The sequence below is a fragment of the Protopterus annectens genome, chromosome 1.part1, assembly GCF_019279795.1.
Source record: "Protopterus annectens isolate FY-2018-M chromosome 1.part1, PAN1.0, whole genome shotgun sequence".
NCBI lineage: Eukaryota > Metazoa > Chordata > Ceratodontiformes > Protopteridae > Protopterus > Protopterus annectens.
This window is the reverse complement of record NC_056726.1, coordinates 623,558,331-623,581,659: the sequence shown is the minus strand read 5'-3', so window position 1 is coordinate 623,581,659 and position 23,329 is coordinate 623,558,331. Positions and strand designations below refer to the sequence as shown.

At 39.6% G+C, this 23,329-nt stretch overlaps 1 protein-coding gene across 1 annotated transcript in view; it reads left to right on the top strand.

Annotated features, from left to right (window-relative positions):
• KCNQ5 (potassium voltage-gated channel subfamily Q member 5) overlaps positions 1–23,329 on the top strand; it is a 1,528,448-nt gene that overhangs the window by 1,474,199 nt on the left and 30,920 nt on the right. The window contains exons 11-12 of the mRNA XM_044077105.1: positions 11,593–11,724; positions 19,148–19,274. Of these exons, the coding sequence (XP_043933040.1) occupies positions 11,593–11,724; positions 19,148–19,274 (259 nt within the window). The remainder of the gene's footprint in view (positions 1–11,592; positions 11,725–19,147; positions 19,275–23,329) is intronic.

Genomic DNA, 23,329 nt, shown 5'->3' with positions numbered 1-23,329 from the left:
GACGTTGAAGTGTAGATTTTTATCAATTTCAACACCTAGGAGTTTGGTATGGTCAGAGGGAGAGATAATAGTGCCATTTTTAGAGGAGATAGTGAAGGACAGAGGGGTGGAAATGGTTTAGTTGGGGGTGAAAAGTAGTAATTTGGTTTTATTAGGTTCATAGGTAGGTACTAGGCTATTGGCCCTAGGGCCTATATAAGCCTAGCCAAAAAGGTATCCTGGCTTTTGCCACCCAAGAAAATTATTTTCATGTGCCCCTGTCAAGCAGAGCCCCAGAGGTGATCCCCAGGGTGAATTTCCTATTTCCCATCCAATCATCAAGATTTTTCTTGAAGAGTGCTAATGAGGAGCTTTGTTTGCTATAGATAGGTAGTTTGTTCCAGAGTATGGGAAGTCTCTGAGGCAGGAATCTATCCCTCCAGTATGTTCTGTTTATTGTGGTGACAAGGTTTAGGTCCCTAGAGCATGTAGCTCAGAGGGATTGGGATTTCTCTAAGTGGAGCATGTCCAACAGCTCTGGGTTTGACATAGCTTTGTATGTTAGCCAGAGATCGCCTCTGAGTAGGCGATATGCGACAGAGTAAAGCTGGAGTTTTTTGAGATGGTCTGCATAGGGCATCTGTTTGAGGCTGGTAATCCTCTTTTTGAGGTATTTCTGCAGCCTTTCCAGTTGTTGTAAATGTCTTGTGAGGTACATACCAAAAGAAGCGTTGTACTCTATAATTAGTCTAATTAGTGATGAGTAGAGGGGAACAATGACCTCTTTTTTCTTGGTTGAGAAACCTTTTGTGATGAGGTGTGCCATGTAGAAGGATTTTCTGACTACTGTGACAATGTCATTATCAAAGGAGAGACTACAGTCCACCTGTGTCCCAAGGTCTCTTATCACACTTTTGGTGTTAAGTAGACTACCACCTAGGTGGTAGCTCATGGGTACAGAGTTTTTACCAAAGGGGATGACAGTGCACTGTTTGGCATAGAGCCTGAGGCCATGGCTTTGACACCAGTCATCTGTCTCAGTGAGGCCCTTTTGAAGGATGTCTACATCGTTAGGAGTTTCAATTATGGCTCCTAGTTTGCAGTCATCTGCGAACTTCATTAGCCAAAGACCTTCTGTGTTAGCCTGCACTTCAGAAACGTAGATACCAAATGGGAGAGGACCCAGGACTGAACCCTGTGGTACTCCACTTGTCACTGATCTGAATTCGGATTTGGAGTCTGCTACTTTCACAGTGTGGGTTCTGTCAATGAGCCAGTTGGCAACCCATCTTGTGACATAGGGATTTATGCCTAGTTTAGTGAGATTATCTATAATTCTAGAGTGGGGGATGGTGTCAAAAGCCTTGGCAAGATCTAGATAGGCTGTGTGAACCACCTTACCCTCATCTATGGCTTTGGTGCCTAGTTCAAAGAAGTCTATCAGGTTTAGGAGACATGATCTGCCTTTTACAAACCCGAACTAGGTGGGGTCCAGAGTTTGGAGATTACCAATGTCTTCATTTATAAGTTCCATGATGATAGGTTCCATGGCCTTGGAGACCAGGCTTGTTAGGCTAATGAGGCAGTAGTTCCCAGGGTCTGTGGTGGCTCCCCCTTTGTGGAGTGGGATAACCGTTGCTTTACGCCATTCAGTGGGCACAAACCCTGAGGTGAGGCTATGATTGAACATGGTGCTTAGGTGGGGTGCCAGTTCATTCTGTAGTTCATGTAGAACGCAGCCTGGGATGTTGTCAAGTCCCATGGATGCTATGTTCTTGGCTTTGGAGAGTGTGTTTTTTACCTGTGTAGCCATGATTACAGGAACTTTGCATTCTTCTGGTATAAAGATGGGCCCTTTAGGGGGTGAGAGAGGGGTAAAGTTAGCACTGAACCTATCTGCCAGGATGTTGGCAATATCAGTTGGTTCTGTATATTTAATGCTATTGTGCTGTAACTCAGAGCAGATCTGAGTGTTGCCATTGAGATTTTTGTCATAGCTATAGAATGCTTTGTGGTTGTCTTTAGAATCAGTGGAGATTTTGTTTTCATAACTAGCTTTGGAGGATTTTATGAAGGATCTTAGCTTCTTACTGAGGCTGACCAGGGAGTTCCTCCAATCATGGGATTTTACTCGTTTTTGCAACAGTTTCTTTCTTCTGTTGTAGAGTTTGTTTATGGCAGGGGACCACCAGATTGACTTCCTTTTTTTGGAGGATAGCATCTTGGTTCTGTTAGGGATAACACGATCCATGCACTCGTGTAAGTGCTTATAAAGTGCATTTGTGTAGGATTCAGCAGTCATACCTATATTGTCCATTTGCATGGGTGTCGTGAAGTTTGCCACTTCTGTCTTAAGAAGCGTGAAGTTGGCTTTGGAGAATTTTTTTACGGTGGTTTCCCTAATGGGGGGTGGGGGCGGGATGTGGATGTCTAGGGTGATTAGCTTAAGGTCAGATCTGACCAATGAGGAATTGACCTCTGGTGTGGAACACCAGTTACCCATATTGGTAATGACCAGGTCTAGGATACTGCAGCCCCTGGTGGGTGTGTGGATAAGTTGATCCAAGGAGTTGGAATTTATGAATTCCAGAAAATGTTGAGCAAAAGAGTTGGTACATGAGTAGTTTTCCCAATTAATGGTGGGGTAGTTGAAATCCCCTATTATGAGGGTGTTGGGTTGTACCCTAATATTTTCCAGTGTATCAAGAAATGAGGAGTGAGAATCCTGGGGCATGGTGGGGGATCTGTAGCAAGTTATAATTTGGATTGTGGTCTTGCCCGAGTTAGTTGCACTTGGATAATCTCAGATGCATTATGCTGAGCAACTAGCCTGGAGGTGTGGATATCCTTAATGAATATGGACACGGCCCCGCCTTTAGTGTTTCGGTTCAGGTTAGGTGGCCGAAAGGTGTGGTATCAATTATAGCCTGGTAATGCAGGGGTGCTCTCTAGAGCCTTGAACCAGGTCTCTGTCACTTCACAGATGTCGATGTTCTCCATTTTAAGAAGTGCCTTGAGTGAATGCATTTTAAGGTTTAGACTTCTAGCATTGAGTAGCATTAACCTCAGATTTTGCTTGCTTGTACCTGTTACGGTGTTGAATTTGTCATTTGAACCTTGCCTAAAAAAGCACTATAGGGGTGGCAAGAGCCTTAGCCAGTATCCAGAATCCCAAGGGCGACTGGTGCAGGCCATCTCTGGCAAAGCATTGTGGTCTGTTGATCATGTCATCCCAGGCAGACAGATGCTGGATCCCCTTAAAATGACACCAGAAGCTTAGCCAATTGTTGAAGTCAATCATTTTGTCGTTGTACTGTGGTATCATTCTGGGTGATGGCAGGATGCTACTCAGGGCTAGGGTCATACTTGCCTGTCTCTTTTCATGTAGTCGAGGGAGGTACGTCTCAGGTCATTCACACCAACATGGACAATGACAGTCATATTTGTACTTGTGTGGAGTGACCTGAGTGCATGCGTTATGTGGCAGATCCTGGCACCCGACAGGCAGCTGACAGTAACTTTCTCCTTGTTTAGCCTGGTGAGTGAAACATCAGTGAGCCTGACTATAGAGTCACCTATGACTAGAGTGTTGGGTAAGTTGTTATGCCTTATGGGCTGTGGTTGAGTGGCACACTGAGTTTCTGGGCTATGTGTCATTTGGGTTGTGTTGGGGGGGGTGGAGGTTGCTTGCACTTCTGCTTTGGAGGTCTCTGTTGCTTGAGCAGATTTTTATTGAGAGTCTCCACGAATGTAGGTGTGTGTTTTATGTTTCTATGTGTCTGTTTTGATGGTGTAAGTTTTGAGGGACTATGTGACGAGTGTGGTGTGGTGTAAGTGTTTGCCTTCTTCTCTTGACTGTCTAGTCCAGTCTTGGGTGAAAAGAGCTTTGCTTCCAGTTTGGCTATATAAGTGCATCTTTCACAGGTTGTAGTGTTGGGTGGTAGGAGGAGAGGGTTGTCTCTGTACATGAGGTAATTGCTGCATTGCCCCAAGATGCCCAGATTCATCAGGTAGACAGGAGAAAACACCGGCAGCTGACCCCAAGACATGCCTGGACAGGTGCTTATTTATTAAGTACTAAAAACTGTTTTCCTCTAGACAAGTGAGGAAAGTTGAGTGCTGTAGTAATTTGTAGCTTATTTAGTGCTTACAATGAGTTCTGTACAAGTGCTGAGCTCAAAGAAACAGATTTGAGTGCTAAAACTAAAAAACTGGCTAGCTTTAAGGGAAAATTTAAAGAGCAGACTTTATGGCGCCGGGAATATTTTAACCCTAGCTAAGCAGCGAAGCATAAAGTGTATTTTTTTTATATAACAGTAGCAAATTACCAAACTGATTTAAACAAATTAACCAATTAACCAATGAAAAGCTAAAAACTGAGCCCCATTGCAGCAGTCTTCAATCAGACAAGTTCCAACTGCACACTCCCCCCACTAGGGTGCAGGGGAACCTTCTCCAAAAAAGGTGGCCTGGATTAGTGCTCCAGTTATATAACCAAAGCTAGATTCAGCAGGTCTGAATTTACTCTATGCTAGAGCAAACAAGGCATACCAATTTCAGAAAGAAACAGCTCAAATAAGCAGGCACAATAAGCCTTTAACCAGAAACTCAAGCTCAGAAGGGCAGAATCTACCCTCTCCTCCCACAAGAGTGCAGACCATGCCTTCTTAATGTAAAATAACTGACCTGAAGCCCAAGTGCTTAAACCAGAACTAATACACTTTTAGAATAACAAACACTAAGCCTTCAATCAGCAACTCCCAACTTAGAAGGATGTAAGCTACCTGTCCTGCCACAACAGTGCAGACCACAAACCTTCTTAATGCAGAACAACTGGTCTGAAGCCCAAGTGCTTCAACCAAAGGCTTAGAATAACAGTTGCAATTTAATCAGGCTACTAACAAGCAATAATAAATGCAGCAGAATAAATGCAATTAAGTACTTTAAGAACAAACAGCAAAAGCAAAATAAAGTAATAAAGTAGGAAGAAATACAAATACAGTAAAAGCAGATGAATAAAGTGTAATTTCTTTTATATAACAATAGAAAACAAGCAAACTGATTTAAACAAATTGCCCAGTTAACCAGTAAAAAAGCTCAAAATTGTGCCCTGTTCCACCAGTCTTCAATCAGACAAGTTCTAACTGCACACTCCTGCCATTAGGGTGCAGGAGAACCTTCTCCAAAAAAGATGGCCTGGATTAGTGCTCAAGTTATACAAACAAAGCTAGATTCAGGAAGTCTGAATCTAGTCTATGCTACAGCAAACAAGGCGCACCAATTTCAGAAAGAATTAGGCTTTAGAATAAGTTAGATCTGAGTGATCCAACTTTCCACAGAGCTAAAGGATTCCTGGGTGAGTTATTGTAGGGTGGGAAGTAATGGAGGTGAACAGATAAGAGCTGAATTGTCAGCATATTGTATAAGTAAAGCATGCTGTGTGATGGTATGGAGATTATTGGTAAATATGGAGAAAAGAAGTAGGCCTAATATGGAGCCTTATCAAGGCACTCAACTCTCTGAATCTTCTTTGGAACTCAGGATCTCTTCAAGTTGTTTCAGACAATACCATAGTCATCTGGTACATAAACAAGCAAAGGGGAACCAGGTTATACCCCTTTTGCAGACTAGTCATGTGAGCTTGGGATATAGCTTCACAACACAGTCTCACTGTATATGCATCATTCTTTCCATCAGAGCAATATTGCTTGGCAGACAAGCTGAGCAGGACAGGGCAGACCCTGACGTATGCAAACTAGGTAAGGGGGGTCTTCCAAGATTTTATCCCTCTGTAGGGAGTTCCTCAAGTAGACCCATTTGCCTCCTCTCTAAACAATCAGCTGGCAAGATTCTGCTCCAGGACGCCATGAAAGAAGGCCTGGAAGACATATGACTTTTCTTTTCATTGGACATAAATTTTCCTGTATGCTGTTTCACCCTTTCTGCAGATATCTAGGGTATTTCGAAAGATTCAGAAGGAATCTGCCAAGATCATTGTGATCACTCCCTTTCTGGCCCAGACAACGGTGATTCTCCCTTATTTTGGAAATGGCTAAGGGCAATTACCACAGGATTCCTCACATAATGGATCTACTTATGCAAAAACAGTGGTGTTTGTTACACCCCGATCAACTTCATCTGACTTGATTTCCTTTAAGCACCTATTTTCCAAGGATGTGCAACAGGTACTAATGGAGGCAAGAAAGCCTTCCCCTAGAAAATCATAAGTTAACAAAGGGAAAAGGTTTTCTAGTCGGTGCCAACAACATAACCAGCACCCATTCAGGGGTAGCTGTTCTCTGGTTTTACAATATTTGTGTGAGTTATTTTCCTATGACCTTTCTTACTCCTCCATCAAGTTTCATTTATCAGCCATTTCAGCATGTATGCCCTCTTTCAGGGTGTTCTCATGTCAAAATATTTTTGAAAGGGGTATTGAGAGGTCTTCAAGAAAACTAGTGGCCCCCTCTTGGAATCTTAATTTTGAGTGAGAGAAGCATAACAGTTTTTTTATTTGAACCAGCTAATCTGTCTAACTTAACGTTCTTAAAATGGAAATCCTCTGCAAAACGTTTATCTGAGTCACAAGTTCTTATGGTGAGTCAGCCATATCTTATTTTCTGCAGAGACAGGGTTTCCTTGAGAATTAAAGTTTCTTTTATGCCTAAAGTGGCATTTGAGTTTACATTAAGCCAAACTATCCATTCCTCCATTTTCTTTACTAATCCTAAAAATGAGGGAGAAAGGAGACGTCGTACCTTGGATATCCACTGATAAATCAGGTACTATCTTGACAGAAATAAATCTTTCAGATCTTTGGATCTGTTTTTTTTATTTCTTGTGAAGGTAAGAAGAAGGGATCAACTGTATCAGTGCAGACTATTTCCAAATGGTTGTCTAAGGCAACCTTTTGTTATACTCACGACATCAAAATTATTCCAGGCAGGTTCAAGGCCCACTATACCAGGACACTGGCTTCATCTTTGGCTTTATGGAAAGGGGTGGATTCTAGAATCATTCTAGAAGCAGCACCTTGATCCTCTGTAGAAATGTTTACAAGAAATGACATGCTTGATTCTTTCTCTACGTCTAAATCAGGCTTTGCTGGGACCATTCGCCAGGGGTTTCTGGACCCTTCCACCTCCCAAAAATTGTAACCTATGGTAATCTACCCATATAGCATATGCTACTGCAGCAGAGAATGTTTGAATTATCATTGTTGCAGTAGCTGCTCTCTCCATCCCCTTGTTTTTTGGTGTGGTGTTTATGCCAGGATGTGGACTTTTATTTCTGCTGCTCCTAGCATTGTCCTTTCAGGGCTCAGCCTCTTACTCTTTGTTGGCATGAAAGCTTTGAACGGCTTGGAACCCAAACCTATCTTTTTAGTCAGCTCAGCTTAAGATGACTAATCATTTGGTTGGGTGGAAGGTGCCCTGAAACCTTGGAAGGCTGGCCAGCTGTTATATCCTATACAGGATATAACTCATATAGCTTAAGCTACTGCAGCAGTGATCATTCAAATATCTACTGTTATGGTAAGCTTATTTACTCAACTGAACTTTTATTCCCTGAAGCCCTAAGCTGAATGATACTGTTATAAAATCATTGCTTGTTCCACCTAATGGTTATCCCATCAGATATGACTGGCTTCTTTATTCTCAGGACCAAGTCAAGGAACGCAGGTAATTCCCCCTCCTATTGAGGCTCTTATTAACCAATCTAGGCAGCAATCTACCCTTTTCCAGAAAGATTTGTGGTCTCTGTCCACCCTTAAATTTGAAATGCTCCCGTTTTCCATATGAAAACTGACATAATCAATAACAGGTAGCGTTTTCATCCTACCTGATCTACATACCCTCCAATCCAGTCTTTCACAGCATTGTTGCTATGTTTTTTGTTAGTCTGACCAGAACATTGATTTCATCCTAATCATCATCTCCTGTTTCATCCATAAGATCTAGAACATTGTCCCTAATTTATGGTGTAACTCACCCACATTTTTAGCAAAACATATGCATGTAAGCCACCCTATACCTTTGTAACACCACATCTCACTCTTTGGTTTTATTGTGTCATGTTTCTGTGAGCAGTATAATATCAACCTTCATGCAAATAACAAAGCAAATGAGAACTTTGTTAATTCCTGGTATTCCTGGCATTCATTAAAAACAGTCTCCACTCATCTCTTCTTACCCTCATCCATCCACCCAGTGTTGTTTTCCCAAATACCCCTTTTTCTTCTACTGCACTTTGCATTGTTAGTGTATGGATGTGACATATGACTGGTTTAGGCCTCACCTGGTTTAGGTCTCACTGCTCTGCCTAATGGTTAAGCCACAGTGAAAATGATTTAGTCCTACAGTTTTGTTTAAATCTGCACTCATAACAGTTTGACTGATGCAACTGGCCTTTGGCTTACAGAGCTGAGCCCTCCAAGATTGTCTTCTCTGTTCCTAGCACCCCAAACCCTTTTCCTCAGGTTTACTGGGATTAATCATATCTCACTTAGTCAAAATGCAGTTGATGTCTGCCAAAACATTGCAGACCCACTTTTCATTACAAACTCATCTAACTACTCATAAAACACAGCTCTGCTCATGTATCACAATGCTGTTTTTGAAGGGGACAAGCCTCCTTGCGCTCCCTAATTTGAAGCCAAGGCCCACATCCCTGCTGTCTATATACGCTAATTTTGAGGTCACAAAAACATAGCGAAAAGAAAAAGATGTAAAATACAACTCAACTTTTCCATCCTCTCCTTTTCCAGAGACCAAAAACCAAAACCCAGCATCTGTGGCGTGTTTATATCATGCTATCGAAAGATGAAAATAGCAAATCCTATTTCATCGAACCTAAAATATCTAAACCACATAATCTCGAACATTTCCTTGGGAAAAAATTCGTTATTCTGAAACACATTAACATAATACAAGCACACCTAAAAAACTTTAATCCACACACATACACTTATAATCCTACAACTAACCCTACACTAAACTGTACATACACTACTATCTATCCACTTACCTTAACCCAAACCCTAACCCTAAGGTCCGTCACTATCGCACACTCACCTAACCCACGCCCTAACCCTAAGTCACTTAACCCGCCCCTAACCCTAATTCACCTAACCCACTCCCTAACCCTAACTCACCTAACATGTGCCCTAACCCTAACTCACCTAACTCGCGCCCTAACCCTAACGACCACACAATCGCACACTTACCTGAACCCGACCTGTAACTTTCCACCACAGCGCTGAAAATAGTGAAACCACAGAACCGGCCAACTGAATTCTTTCCCTTGGAAAGAATTCAGTGTTCTGCAGCTTCGCTATTTTTAGCGTTCGCTCAAAACATGTCGATATTAGAACATTTGAAGTTTTAAAACTTTGATGTTCTGATATAGACCCTTTGTGGCTATTTGTGTATTAATGGTGTTGAAACAAAAACTTCAGATATTCTAGCTGAGATTATTGCTACTAAAGGCAGCAAAGTAAATGTCAGTGTTTCCCCTCTTTTCCCAGAACCATGAAATGAGACAGGTGCTGAATTCTCAAAGCCTGTCCTTTCTCATCCTGGTCTGTCAAGGTTGTTCAGTACCCTTGGCTATCCAAAGTAATGATTGTAGTTTTTTCACTGACAAGTCATTAGTAACTAATTAAATGGCCACATGTGGATCTCCCCTGTTCTACTTCACATTGGCTAGAAAAGGATCCTTATGTTTGTATGCTTTTTGTCCCCTGCTACCTGCCGAACATATGCGTTTCACTATCATTCAATCATTCATTCCTCATAGGGTCAAAGCCAATCATGAAAGCTGTCATTCACACAGTTATCAGTGTTTTTGTCTCTTAGGCAGTGACTCCCATGGGTGCCCACAGCACTGCAAAGGCCTACTGTGCCCTCCCCTGCTTGTGGCTGCTTCCATCCATATGTAAATGAGGACTGCACATCACTGGCTTAATAAGCCAAGACAATTTTTGGTTATGGTTATTTTCCTAACAGCCCCTGCTTGCATTTAGAGAAACAACCAGAGGATTACCAGTCCCCCCATCCCAACCCTAAGAAGGTGAGGTAGTATTTCCACTTGCTCATACCCCCAACCCAGGCCACTAACTGAACTTATGTCATCTGAGTCATTCTTTGGCCTTTATCCCTCCATGACACAGAGTTTGGACAGAAAAGGACCTTCATGGTGCTGTTTCCATCATTCAGAAAAAAAAATGAAGTAAGAGTAGATGAACTGTTGAAAATATGTCAAGTATGTGATTAAACCACAGGCATGAATTTCATTCCACCCAAACTAAAATATGAATTAAACACCCATACATTTTGTAAACCGTGAAAAGTATAAAGTTTGTGACATATTTAGTAAAACTGAGGCCATTATCAGACATAGGTTCATAGATTAGTACTAGGCTAACTGCCCTTGTGAGCCATTTTAAGCCTAGCCAATTATCCCTTGTGAGACTCAAACCCTGCACCTTGTGTTTGTAAGGCAAACACCTTGACCATTAGGCCACCCACCAACCCATTATTATGCCCATATCTTTTCAAGGGAGCATCATAATGACACAAATGACGCATCATTTTGAAGCTGACATTGAGCCACACAACTTGTACACTGATATGCAGACTCTGTCTGTTACAGGCGATGAAATATTATGGTTTGTTTATTTATCAGTTATGAGAAATGTAATATTAATCATATTTCTGTGAATATCTCTGAATGGAGCATCACACGTTAATGGTTAAGGTATCGTTTTAAAGTTGACATTCATACAAACAAATTAATTACACATTGTATGGGTCTGCATTGTACATTCACCGAGATATTGTGATTTGCTGTGCCAAAAAGGTAAAAAATATGCACAATATCAGCATTCTTTGGCAAATATTTAATAATGACTTACATACACACTACCAACATTTACACTGTTGGAAAGGTCGGCACATGAAATATGTGTATTCAATCAGACAGGCACACATATCATAACTTATAAATGCTGAGGCACATGGGAGTATCCCACCCTCTTAAACTGATTGTTCTCACTCTAAGATTAATACATCGTTGGAGTTAGAATACTTATTAGAGTAGATGGGGTGTTCTCCTCCCTCGTCAGCATGCTTTAGACATCTGGCAGATTGCATGTATGTGCATTTATCACACATTCGGCTCTTGTCCTCCAGGTTCCACATTTGAATATAGTGCCATGGTAACATAGTCATAGTTTCTAGCAAACTGATCTTTGACTGTCATGTTTTGTGGAATATGCATTCGGACGTAGCACATTTCACCAAGCAATATGAATTTTGAAAACCAAGTGATTTCAATTAGAAACACCATGAGATGAAAAGCATTAACATTACCTCTTTAAGAGTGGAGGAAATTAAACATGCTGTACAGATGTATGTTAAAAATAACATTACATAATTCCTTGATGATGTTAGCTATTCCTGTTAAGCAGTGGACCGAAAATGGCATTATGGGTTATAATATAGGAGTGAAGACAGCAGGTAGCAAAGTACATTTCATTGTGACAGCAATTACTTTATGAACTATAACAGAATAGAAGAAAATATGACCGTTCCTGTAATTTCTTTTTCCTAGAATAATAAAATTTCTTGTTGCCAAGAGAAAGTTTAAGGAAACCCTGCGGCCATATGATGTGAAGGATGTGATTGAACAATATTCAGCAGGACATCTGGATATGCTGTGCAGAATCAAAAGCCTTCAGACGCGGTAAGTATTAAAACCCTATGGAACAATAAAGTATATATGACTCATTCTGAGGCAGTCTGAAAAACTAAACCCATTACCAGTACAGACTGACACCAGTGGGCTGGCATTCGAATACTGACAACTTGTTCACCCAGCTCAATAATTATGAAGACCCACTTTTCTCTTTCAATCTCTCTAATAGTACTGCTTCAGTACTGCTCCTAAATGCAGGGTTGTTGCAGAAGAAAAGAAAATATATCTTGTTTTTATTTATTTTATCCAACTTTAGATTTGTAATCACTTCCTAGACTATACGCACGCAGTAAACAAAACAGAAAGTTGATATTACTTAAGAAGGTATCATTTTTTTCTTTTTCTTCCCTTACTAACATGCAACATGCTGCAAGTTTAAAACATAGCCAACTATACAGTAAAAAATAAAGAATTCAATCCTGTGTAGTGTAATTGCAAGAGTGAAAAAAATAACAAAAGACTACACAGTTTACTTGGTATGTTCTTTTGAGAAGCTAGTGGCAGTATCATCTTTTTTTAAAAGCAGATGAACCATGCAACCAGTAAAAAGGGTAGACTTTTCCCCTATTATAGTTATCATAGTTTTCCAAAGACTGTAATAAGTTAGTGCGCTATACTACCTGTGAGTATCTGTGGAACTAATTCCTGGATTATGTCAGTCGCTAGCTTATTTTCTTATTGTCAAGAAGAAGTATGGAAGTACAAAGTAAAATGTGGGGTCATGTAAAGCACAAATAAATTAATATGTATCATCATAACATTCGCCAAAAACACAGCCTCTGCTAATTACCACATCAACGGCAACCCCCTAAACACACAACCTGTGGTGAGAGACCTGGGTATTCAGGTTGATAACAATCTCATATTCAACCGTCATGTAACAGCAGTGGTCATAGAAGCCTTTTACTTGGTACATCTCATAAGTAAAGGGATTCCATCCAGAAAAAAGGAGGTTATTACCTCTCTATACTCATCCCTTATTAAAACAATAATTGAGTATAATGCTCCATTTGGTATGTACCTCTCCAAACATCTGCACCAATTGGAAAGGCCACAGAAATACCTCACAAAGGGAATCCATGGCCTCCAACACCTGTCCCATGCAGACAGGCTCACATCACTATCACTCTACTCTGTATCGTACAGATTGCTCAAAGGTGATCTGTGTCTTGCCTACAAGACAAACTCAGACCCTGCCCTACTAGAGATGCTCCATATCTGTAAGTCTAACCCCTCTACACTAACTGCTCAAAAGTCCTGAATCTAATATGTGACATCAACACACCTGCTGGAGAGACAGGTTTGTCTCTCAGGGGCTGCCCCATCTCTGGAATAGACTTCCCATACACATCAAACCTTGCTGACCCTCTTCAAGCTCAACCTTGATGACTGGATGGGAAACCATAAATATGTCCCAGGGGTTCCACCTTTGTCCCTGAATGGCAGGGGTGACAGGTGCTGTCTGAGATTTCTTTTTGGGGATAAATCTTGGCTAGGCTTGTAAGGGCCTCTGGGCCATTAGCCTAGTAACCTCCTATGATCTTATGATCCTATGAATAATGATTTTCTGCATTATTGATCACTGCAGCAGTAATCTTAACTCTATAGATTATATCTGCATAGGCTAACAGCCATCCAGCTTCCAAAGCTAGATGGGTACCTTCATCTTATCCAAACCTTTAGTCAGCTCAAGCTGAGCTCACTAAAATCAGATTTGGACACCAAGCTGTATTATATAATAGGCATCTCAAGTCCGGTTATAACTCAATCAGACACATCCAGTGACAACTAAAAGTCTTTAACATCATGTAGCTAACCCAGTAACTGAAGACCTTCTTTTGCTGAAGGTATATTACTGAACAACCATTATACCTTTTTCCTCATTTTGGAGTAATAAGGTATTTCAGGCAAAGGGTAGCACTGACAGTAGTGAGTGAGGAAAATACAACCCAGACCGCAGAATCCTTTATAAATGCATTCTATGAACACCTTCAGGAATGCATGGATCATGCAATCCCAAATAAAACCAAGACCCAATCCTCCAAAGGCAGGTGTCCTGTCTGGTGGATCCCAGCCATAAACAAACTATACAATAGAAGGAAGAAGCTACTACATGATAGAGCAAAATCCCAAAAAGGGAAGGCATCTCTGATCAGTATTAGCAAAAAACTACGGGCACTCATAAAATCGTCTAAGGCCAGCTTCAAGAGAAAAATTGCACAGGACACTAAGGATAATCACAAGGCTTTCTTTAGTTATGTTAGGAACCTGGGTGGGAATTCCCAGATATGCTCAGAATTAGTCCAAAATGCCAAAAAATACACCGAACCCACAGACATTGCCAACATCCTAGCTGACAGGTTCAGAGCAAACTTCTCCCCCCCCCCCCACCACCAAAAGGGCAAATATCTATCCCAGCAGAGTGCTGCCCCACTGACATCTCAGATGCTCAGGTAAGAGCCGCCCTCTCCAAAGCAAAAAACACAGCATCAATGGGACCAGACGGTGTCCCGGGCTGCATCCTACATGAACTCCAAGAAGAGCTAAACCCAAACATAAAACTACTGTTCAATCTCAGCCTTACTACAGGATATGTGCCCAAAGAGTGGCGTACAGCAACAGTGGTCCCTCTCCATAAAGGTGGTGCCTCAACGGATCCTGGAAACTATTGCCCCATAAGCCTGACTAGCTTGATCTGCAAAGCTATGGAAAGGATCATCATGGACCTCATAAATAAAGATATTGGGGACCTACAGACACTGGATCCTACCCAGTTCGGCTCTGTTAAGGGCAGATCCTGCCTCTTAAACCTGGTCAATTTCTTTGAAACAGTCACCAAGGCCATTGACGAGGGGAAGGTGGTCCACACAGCCTACCTGGACCTCGCAAAAGCCTTTGATACAATACCCCACTCGGGCATTATAGATAAGCTCACCAGCTTAAATATAAACCCCTATGTCACTAGATGTATTTCAAACTGGCTCAAGGACAGAACCCACATGGTTAGAATTGCTGGAGCCATGTCAGACTTCAAAGCAGTTACAAGTGGCGTCCCACAAGGCTCAGTCTTGGGACCTCTCTTGTTCGGTATATATTTCTCGGAGGTACAGGCCAACATGGAAGAACTGTGGCTGACCAAGTTCGCAGATGACTGCAAACTAGGTGCCATAATTGACTCTCCAGCCGACGCAAGCATCCTACAAAAGGGCCGCATAGAAACAGACAACTGGTGCCAGAGCCATGGCCTCAAGCTAAACACCAAAAAGTGTATAGTCATCCCCTTTGGCAAAAACAAAGTGCCCACAAATTACCACATAGGTGGTAATCCATTAAGTACGGAAGAAGTAATTAGGGACCTGGGGACCCAAGTTGATAGCAATCTCTCATTTGAAAACCACATGGCCAAAGTGGTTAGAAAAACATTTTATATAGCCCACGTAATCATGAAGGGATTCACATCTAGATCAAGGGAGGTCATCGTGCCTCTTTACTCATCCCTCATCAGGCCCATAATTGAGTACAATGCCCCTTTTGGGATGTACCTTACCAGACACCTGCAGCAACTGGAAAGACCCCAAAAGTACCTCACCAAGAGGATCAAAGGGCTCAAACAGATGCCATATGCTGCCCTGTTAAAGAAACTCCAGCTCTACTCAGTGGCATACCACCTGCTCAGAGGCTATCTGTGCCTGCCGTATAAAGCCATGTCCAACCCGGAATTAATGGACATGCTGCACCTCAGAAAATCCAAATCCCATCAAGCTACGCGCTTGAGAGACTTGAACCTCATCACTGAAATAAATAGGACATGCTGGAGGGACAGATTCATAACCCAGAGGCTCCCTTCAATCTGGAATAAAATCCCAGTCCAGGTTAGGCAGAGTCCCTCATTGACTCTCTTCAAGAGGAATCTTGATGAGTGGATGGGAGATTGTAGGTTTACCCCGGTTATCACTTCTGTGTCACTGTTAGACAGAGGCACAGTATACTAACCTTGAAAAAGGGCATAGCAAAATTCATTTAAAATGGGCGGCGAAAGCCAAACACACTCTGGCTAGGCTTATAAATGCCCTAGGGCAGATAGCCTAGTATGAACCTATGAAATATTCTTGAATGACTGTGTGACAAAAGGAGGTACTGCCAGCACAGCTAGCTGGAATTTTGTAAATAATTATATGTCATTTGTGGATATCAAACTAATTTATACAAGATACTTGTGTTACAAAAGTATTACAGCTGCATGCCATGTGTATATCAAACTGCTTTGTACAGGTGCTGAAAAGGTATTTGTTAAGTTCTTGTGCTTAAAATGTATCCACAGTGTGCCCTACTGGAAGAGAACAGAAATGTGCATACACTATGTAACTGTTTAAATGTGTATGTTAACAGAGGAAACCTGGGGGTTAACCTCAGTCCAGCAAACTTTAAAAAATATTAGAAATGAAGTCCCTTTATAGGCTAGGTCATAAAGAGGCTACCTTTCAGGTTTCAATGCAGTTAGAGACACAAAGTCTGCACTAAGAAGCTTTCTGTATTGTCTTTGGGGTGAATTAATTGCTATTTTGGAAGCATGAAGGAATGCAATTCTTTTATGACTTCCAGCACCTGTCAAAGGTCTGAGCACATGCCCTTATTTGAGTATTTTTACAGGTAGATGCTAAATACTACCAGCTGCCAGCAATGGGGGCTTGCATGAGAACTAGAAGTCAGCTTGCCAGAAATTATGTCATTCTGCAAGCTATACCAGCAGTAATATTTTAGATATTAGTTTGAGAAATCTCTAAGTGAGACAGAGCATTCTGCATTCTGTCTTGGACCTAACAACAACAATAAGGACCATTCACCACATCTGCCTTGCACCAATTAAGTTGCTAGGGTATAGTAACTCACTTAGATTAAGTCAGGAATATAGTAAAGCTTAGTTTAGATATTATTTTTCTTTATTTGTTTGAGACTGTCCTTCAGGGTTGTTTTAAATATTTCCTGTGTTTTGAGCTCTGATGTCAATGTGAATATATATATCTGTATATATATATATATATATATATATATATATATATATATATATATATATATATATATACTTAGTATTTTCTCTTTCTTTCATTATGTATTATTAAATATATTTAAACCTTTCATTGTGGCTGATCTTTGTAGAATATATTTATGTTTTGAGAGAACTTGCATATTTATTTGGTGACATCAGTGGCAGATATAGGCCTTGGCATGGGCCATCCCCTTTTAAACCACAATACAAATTGGCACCAGAATTGTTTTCTGAAAAAAAAGAATCAAAAATGCTTTTGTTTAAAATGGAAAATGTGCCGCCAAAAAGGCATATTTCTACTTTAAGTACCTTCAAGATAAGTTGGTAGAGATCTGTTGCCACATTTAATGCTATGTTACTCTAATCATCATGCACTCTGTGTCTGTATAAAGGTACACCAGGGGAGTAAAAACCTTGACTGTAAAATGAAGTCAAGCAATATGGCAAACCCCTAACAGGCTACTGTGAAATATAATAAATTAGAAAATAACAGGTGCTTTATCAGTTTTACTGAGAGAGATTCAATGTTAGTTTTTCTATTAAGTATCAGTTTAGTGATACAACATTTTTTGCATCAAACACTTATGTTCTACAAAAAACACTTATGTTCTGAGCAGTACTCTCAAAGTAGCACATAACAACCAATGACAACATACAGCTAGAAACTGACAGTTACTGTCACTATTTACATACATGGCTAGGTTAAAAACTCACTTACCAATATCGGATACTACAACCCAAAACCAAAATGATAAAAAACAGTATTTTTGGTCAAAAGAAAATCTCTCACTTTTTTTATCCTGCAGATAGTATTACTGTAGTTAAAGGTATATTACTTGCTCAGCTTGAATTTAGACTTCTTATAACAGCTTCAACTTTCCAGACAAATACATTCTCATTATAAGGTACTTCAAATTAAATTTTCAGATTTATTACTATAGCACCTAAAAATTAACACCACTGTGTTCATCTTTTAACTGCCATTTAAAATTGTCTTCATTATTTAAATGTGTTTAACATTTTTTTAATTATTATTTTACTCAATCTACATATGTTTGAGGTAATATTTCAGGTAGTTTACAACTTTACTTACAACGTATTGTTCACATTTATATGCCTTGCTTTAAATCAGTAAATGGTCCTTTAGAAATAAGCATTAAAGCATAAACGAAGTTGATGTTGATGTGTAGACACATACACATACACACACGGAAGGAATAGAAGAAAATTTAAATTTAGTGCATTTTCATGTACAGAATGTGCCATCCTAAGCATGTGTGTGTGTGTGTGTGTGTGTGTGTGTGTGTGTGTGTGTGTGTGTGTGTGTGTGTGTGTGTGTGTGCATAGATAGATTAATCGATTTTTTTTTTTTTCCAGTGGCTAGTTGTATGAAGTTTCACATGTATTACGTAGTAAATGAAGGTTGACTTCTTCATCCACTTCTGCATATAATCAGAATTAATAATTAATTCTGCAAGGAAAATAATGTGCTATTAAATGCTGCCTTGTGTGAAACTAAGTCTGTGACGTATAAGAAGACCTAGACAAGTTCTTGTAAGTCTAATTTTCAGACTTCTTGTTCTACATTAGTTGTAACAGCTTAAGTAACAATTGCCAAACGAATGTTCCAGTAGCCACAGGGACTAGTTAGAGATCATGCTAGATAAACTATATGTGATTCAGCAGCTGAAGAGGCAGGTCATGACCTATACAGCCTCTGCACAGAAAATACAGTTGTGCTAAAAAGATCCAGTTAGGTGTACACAGGTGCAGTTTCCAAGCTTATTTACATTTAAGTGTATTAAATGATTCAATTATTATAGGTATTTACCCAATTATGATCAGCATTGTATAGATTCACACCAAAGATATTAAAACTGTATTTCCACCTAAAACTACAGAGCTATATTTTGTATAGTTCCAAATCCTCCCTGTCATTCAAAATATTCCTTTAAAACAGCAGTGGTAAACTGGATACATTTGTAAGTCATTCCAGTGGTATATTTACACTTGCAGTAGGAAATAGGCTTCAAAAAGGTATTGTGAGCCATAAAGACAATTCTGGAATGGCTACAAGGACTGATCAAAAGAATTCACAGACTTGACCTAACCAGATGTGCAGATATATGTGCCTTGGGAAAATAAACCTGGAATTCTTTCTTCAGTTTATTACACCTCTGTTTTGGGAGGCTGGCTTATTTTGCATTTTGTATTTTTTTTTTTTTTACTTTTGAACAAAGTAAATTAATTGTTATTGTGTTGTGCATCTTACATCTGAACCTTTAAAGGATATTCCCTTGACAAATGTCATTATGATTTTTGTCATTACATCTAACTTTTGTTTCTAATTGATTTCAAATATAGAGTTGATCAGATTCTTGGCAAAGGTCAAATTGCAACAGATAAGAAAAGCAGGGAAAAGCTTGCTCCAGAAAACGAGACTGCTGACGAACTTAGTATGCTCGGTCGTGTTGTCAAGGTGGAAAAACAGGTACGAGTCTCCTTTTTCAAGTCTTAACAGATACAGGTGCAATCTCTGGGTAATAAATCATGCTAAATTGTAGCCATTTACTTTTTTCGTCATCTGTCCTTTTTACAAATGTATGTGCCTAACGTAAAGTCCTTCTCTGCTAACCCAAGTTGTCTAGTTGTATGTTTGACATGTTTCACTGCCCGGAGAGATACCTGGGACCTTCTGTGGTCCTGTATCACATTTTCCTAACATGCCTCCTCAGAAGGCTACATACACTCCTACTTCCAGCCCCATCCTATAGGTTGTTCCCTTTTATTACTGACACAGAGCCATATGATTGTTTAAGGTAAAGCCTGTCACTCAACTTACTTCAGCAGTCAAGAAAACGATAGAAAGTGATGAGGGACAAAGGCCCAAAATCAGTGGTACTTTGTAGAAAACTAGTACTATTGGCTAAGAAAGTCAATACAAGGTCATTTATATTGACATGATTTTTACAACTGCTATTGACTGAAGAAGTTAATCGATCAAAATAAGTTACATCAGCATGCTTTTTGAAGAAAATGAACTATGTCACTGAAGTGTAGTATTATTTATGGACTCCAGCCCCCACTTACCTGTTGCAAACTCACAGCATTTAAGCAAAAGGTTAAGGCACAATTAATCAGTGATCTCTCTGAATATCAATAATGCTAGAGAGATGTGCAGTAAAACATATTTTATCATCATCTGTGACTAGAATAGATAACTGCTGCATGGCACATTTTACAATGTTCTGAAGATCAAACAAAATAACACATAAAATATAATAAAAGATATAAGTAGTCTACACATACTGGCTAAGGCAGCGATAGCTGAACATGCTAAGCCCTAATAAAATAATATTACTGACAGTTTCCTAATGTACTTAGAGTTTGACAGCATTTGGAATTCCACAGTTTGTGTTGTCAAACCAGGCTGCATTTAGAAGGGAATATACCACTGCCATTTTGCCATTTCCAGTTGTACCCTGCTACAGGATATTGATTTATGATTCTTAAAAAAATTAAACTCCATTTTCATTAGATAAAATCCAGAACTTATTCCCATGATTTTAAAGTATACTTTCTGGTCAGTATATTGATTCCATTACACTTTACAGTGCATTTATATGTATTAATTTCTGAGAGTTTCTCAGCTGGGAATGCACAGGAGAAACTGACAGTATTGTAAGCTGCAAATATATGAAGAAATACATTTTGTGGTAAATGACTGACCCACTCTACAGTACAGAGTTGCCCAGCATGATTTAGTTTTGAGTGATAAATATGTACCTTTCCCTGTATAACAAAAACTGAATGAAACTCAATAACTACAGTCCAAGAATCACCTGAAATACACCATGTGTAGGAACTGTTGGTGTTTCTTTCCAATGAGCAACGCTGCATGATGGGATTTAGCTTTGCTTGAGTGAAATGGCACACACTTTGCTTCATGACAAAATTATAAACCTAGATATCTCTGTCAAACATACAATAAATACAGTAAATGAAAAATTTGATTAAATCAAACAGGCATTATACCAAATACATTAAAGCATCAAAACAGTTTGAATTCCTCATTCAGAAGACAAAAGGCTTGATTCACTTTTTAACAAGAAACTAAGTAAAGTCTTCCATTTATAACTATGTATTCTAGATGTTTTAAGCATCAGCAAACCTAATGTTCTCTGTGGGCTTATGATTTTTGGGTCCTCAATAATTGCAAGCTATTCTATATACTTGTATCATTTCAAACAAAATTTGATAACAAGAGTTCCACACATGTCTTTCTGCAGTTAATGATAACAGTGCTCTTGCACTGAAATGGCAATGTGTATCTAGTTGCAACAAAAATATATTGGAATTGTGAGCAGACTGTTCAACAATAATCATGTAAAGGTTAGGCCGTCAAATTTAGACTGCGTGACTTCACCATTTATACCATGTACAGAAATGAACTTTTAGTCAAAACTGAATCCATCTTATATCCTTTGCTAAGGTCATGTTAAAAGGAAGCTATACCATAACCATGGAAGAAATCCCAGAAGTCCATATATTTAAGAATGTAATTATTACACCCTAATCAGACTGACATGTGGATGACATATGCTAAACTGCTAACAGGCTAGAGCAGCTTTGTTTCTACAATACAGACAGCTTATGCATCTATATATACATACACACACACACACACACACACACACACACACACACACCCACACACACATATATATATATTGACATTTGTTAACTGGGTTGGTCCAACTGAGCTAGAAGCCCATTTTCAGTGAAGACTCGATGAGAAAAGCTCCAGGACATTTCATACAAATATTCGTTGGACATAGAACATGTATTGTAAGTTATACAATATAGTAAAAAATAAAAAGTAAAAAATGGAATAAGCACAAAATGTTAAGCAAAATACAGCTTACAATAAACAGATAGAATGAGATGAGTTTAACCAAAATCTGGCAGTTTCAAATATGCATAATATGTCTTCCAGATGAGGCCTGGGATGTACAATATAAAGGCAGATTGGAGTCGATGTGCTGTAAGAATGACAGTAACTACAAAACTAGATGAGCTACATACATAATCACATTGTTTTTAGTTATAGTGGACTGGATAGTAGTCACACTACTACATGAGTAAAGCTACTTAAAACTGTGAGAAAGGTAGAGTCAAAGAAAAGTAGTCATAGAGTTATTAGAGAGGAAGCAAAAATGAGTTAAGGCAAGAGAGGAAATGTCGGGGAGATGGGAAGGGTCATGCAGGCTCTTGGCAAGGGCAAATCCATGAGCTTAAGAGAAAAAGTTTTAGTTGCTTTTTGAATTGATTTGTATTTGGGATGTTTCTAATAGAGTTAGGAAGTCTGTTTCAGGCTAAAGACACATTGTAATTGTAAAATACTTTACCATTGTTTGGGTTTGTGTATGTCAAGCAGTTGTTGCTTAGAGCTTCTGAGAGATCTAGTGAAGGTGTAGAAGGAAAGAAGGGAGGTGACGGAGGGGCAGGCAATAGGTCTGTGTAGGATGGAGTGTGCGATTTCTAGTTGTGACATAAGAAGCTGATGTTGGAATTCTGGCCACTGCAGTTTTTTTAATACAATGCAATGGTGTGACTTATAAGGCTGGTGTGTTGCAAATCTGGTGATTTTATTATATGTGTGTTCTAGTTGTGAGATTAATGTGGATTGTAAGTTCGTGAGGATGGGAGCAGCATAGAGAAGGCATGGCAAGAGGAAAGCCCTAGCTACGGATAGTTTGGCAGCAGGTGTAAGGACATTTTTGTTCTGATGCAGTAATCCTAGTTTTTGATGTGTCTTTTTGATACACTGATAGATATGTTGATCACATTTTAATTGGACATTTATTATGGTGCCCAGGAGTTTAGTATGTGGATCAACTTTGATGGCTGTGTTGTTTAGAGAAGAGATGGAGAAGGTGTGTTTGTAGTGTGAGAGTGATTTTGGTAGTAAGAGTAAGAGTTTAGTTTTTTTAGGGTTTAGGATAAGCTACTTTTCATTAAGCCATTTTCCTACAGTGAAGAAAGTGTTTTGTGTAAGTGAACGGAGATGTGACATGTCAGAGGTGCTGTTGAGGGATAAGAGTTGAGTGGCTGCAGGCAGTGTGAGGATGGTTGGTAAAGATATTCACACTTTCATATTATACCCATTATGTATTTAAAATATTAAACCCATGAACTTCTGATTTATTATAATCACTAGCACAAGGAAAACCACAGAGAACTATTAGCAAGAACTATTAAATATATTTGTAGAGTCAGCTTTATTTTATGGTATAGCTTGGTGCATCCTGTTAAATGAAATGACCATTTCACTGAAATTTCAGGATAAATAAAATAGCTTGGTGACCACGAATGAACGACACACACACACACACACACACACACACACACACACACACACACACACACACACACACACACACACGCATACACACATGCACACACACACGCACACACACACACACACACACACACACACACACACACACACACACACACACACACACACACACACACACACACACA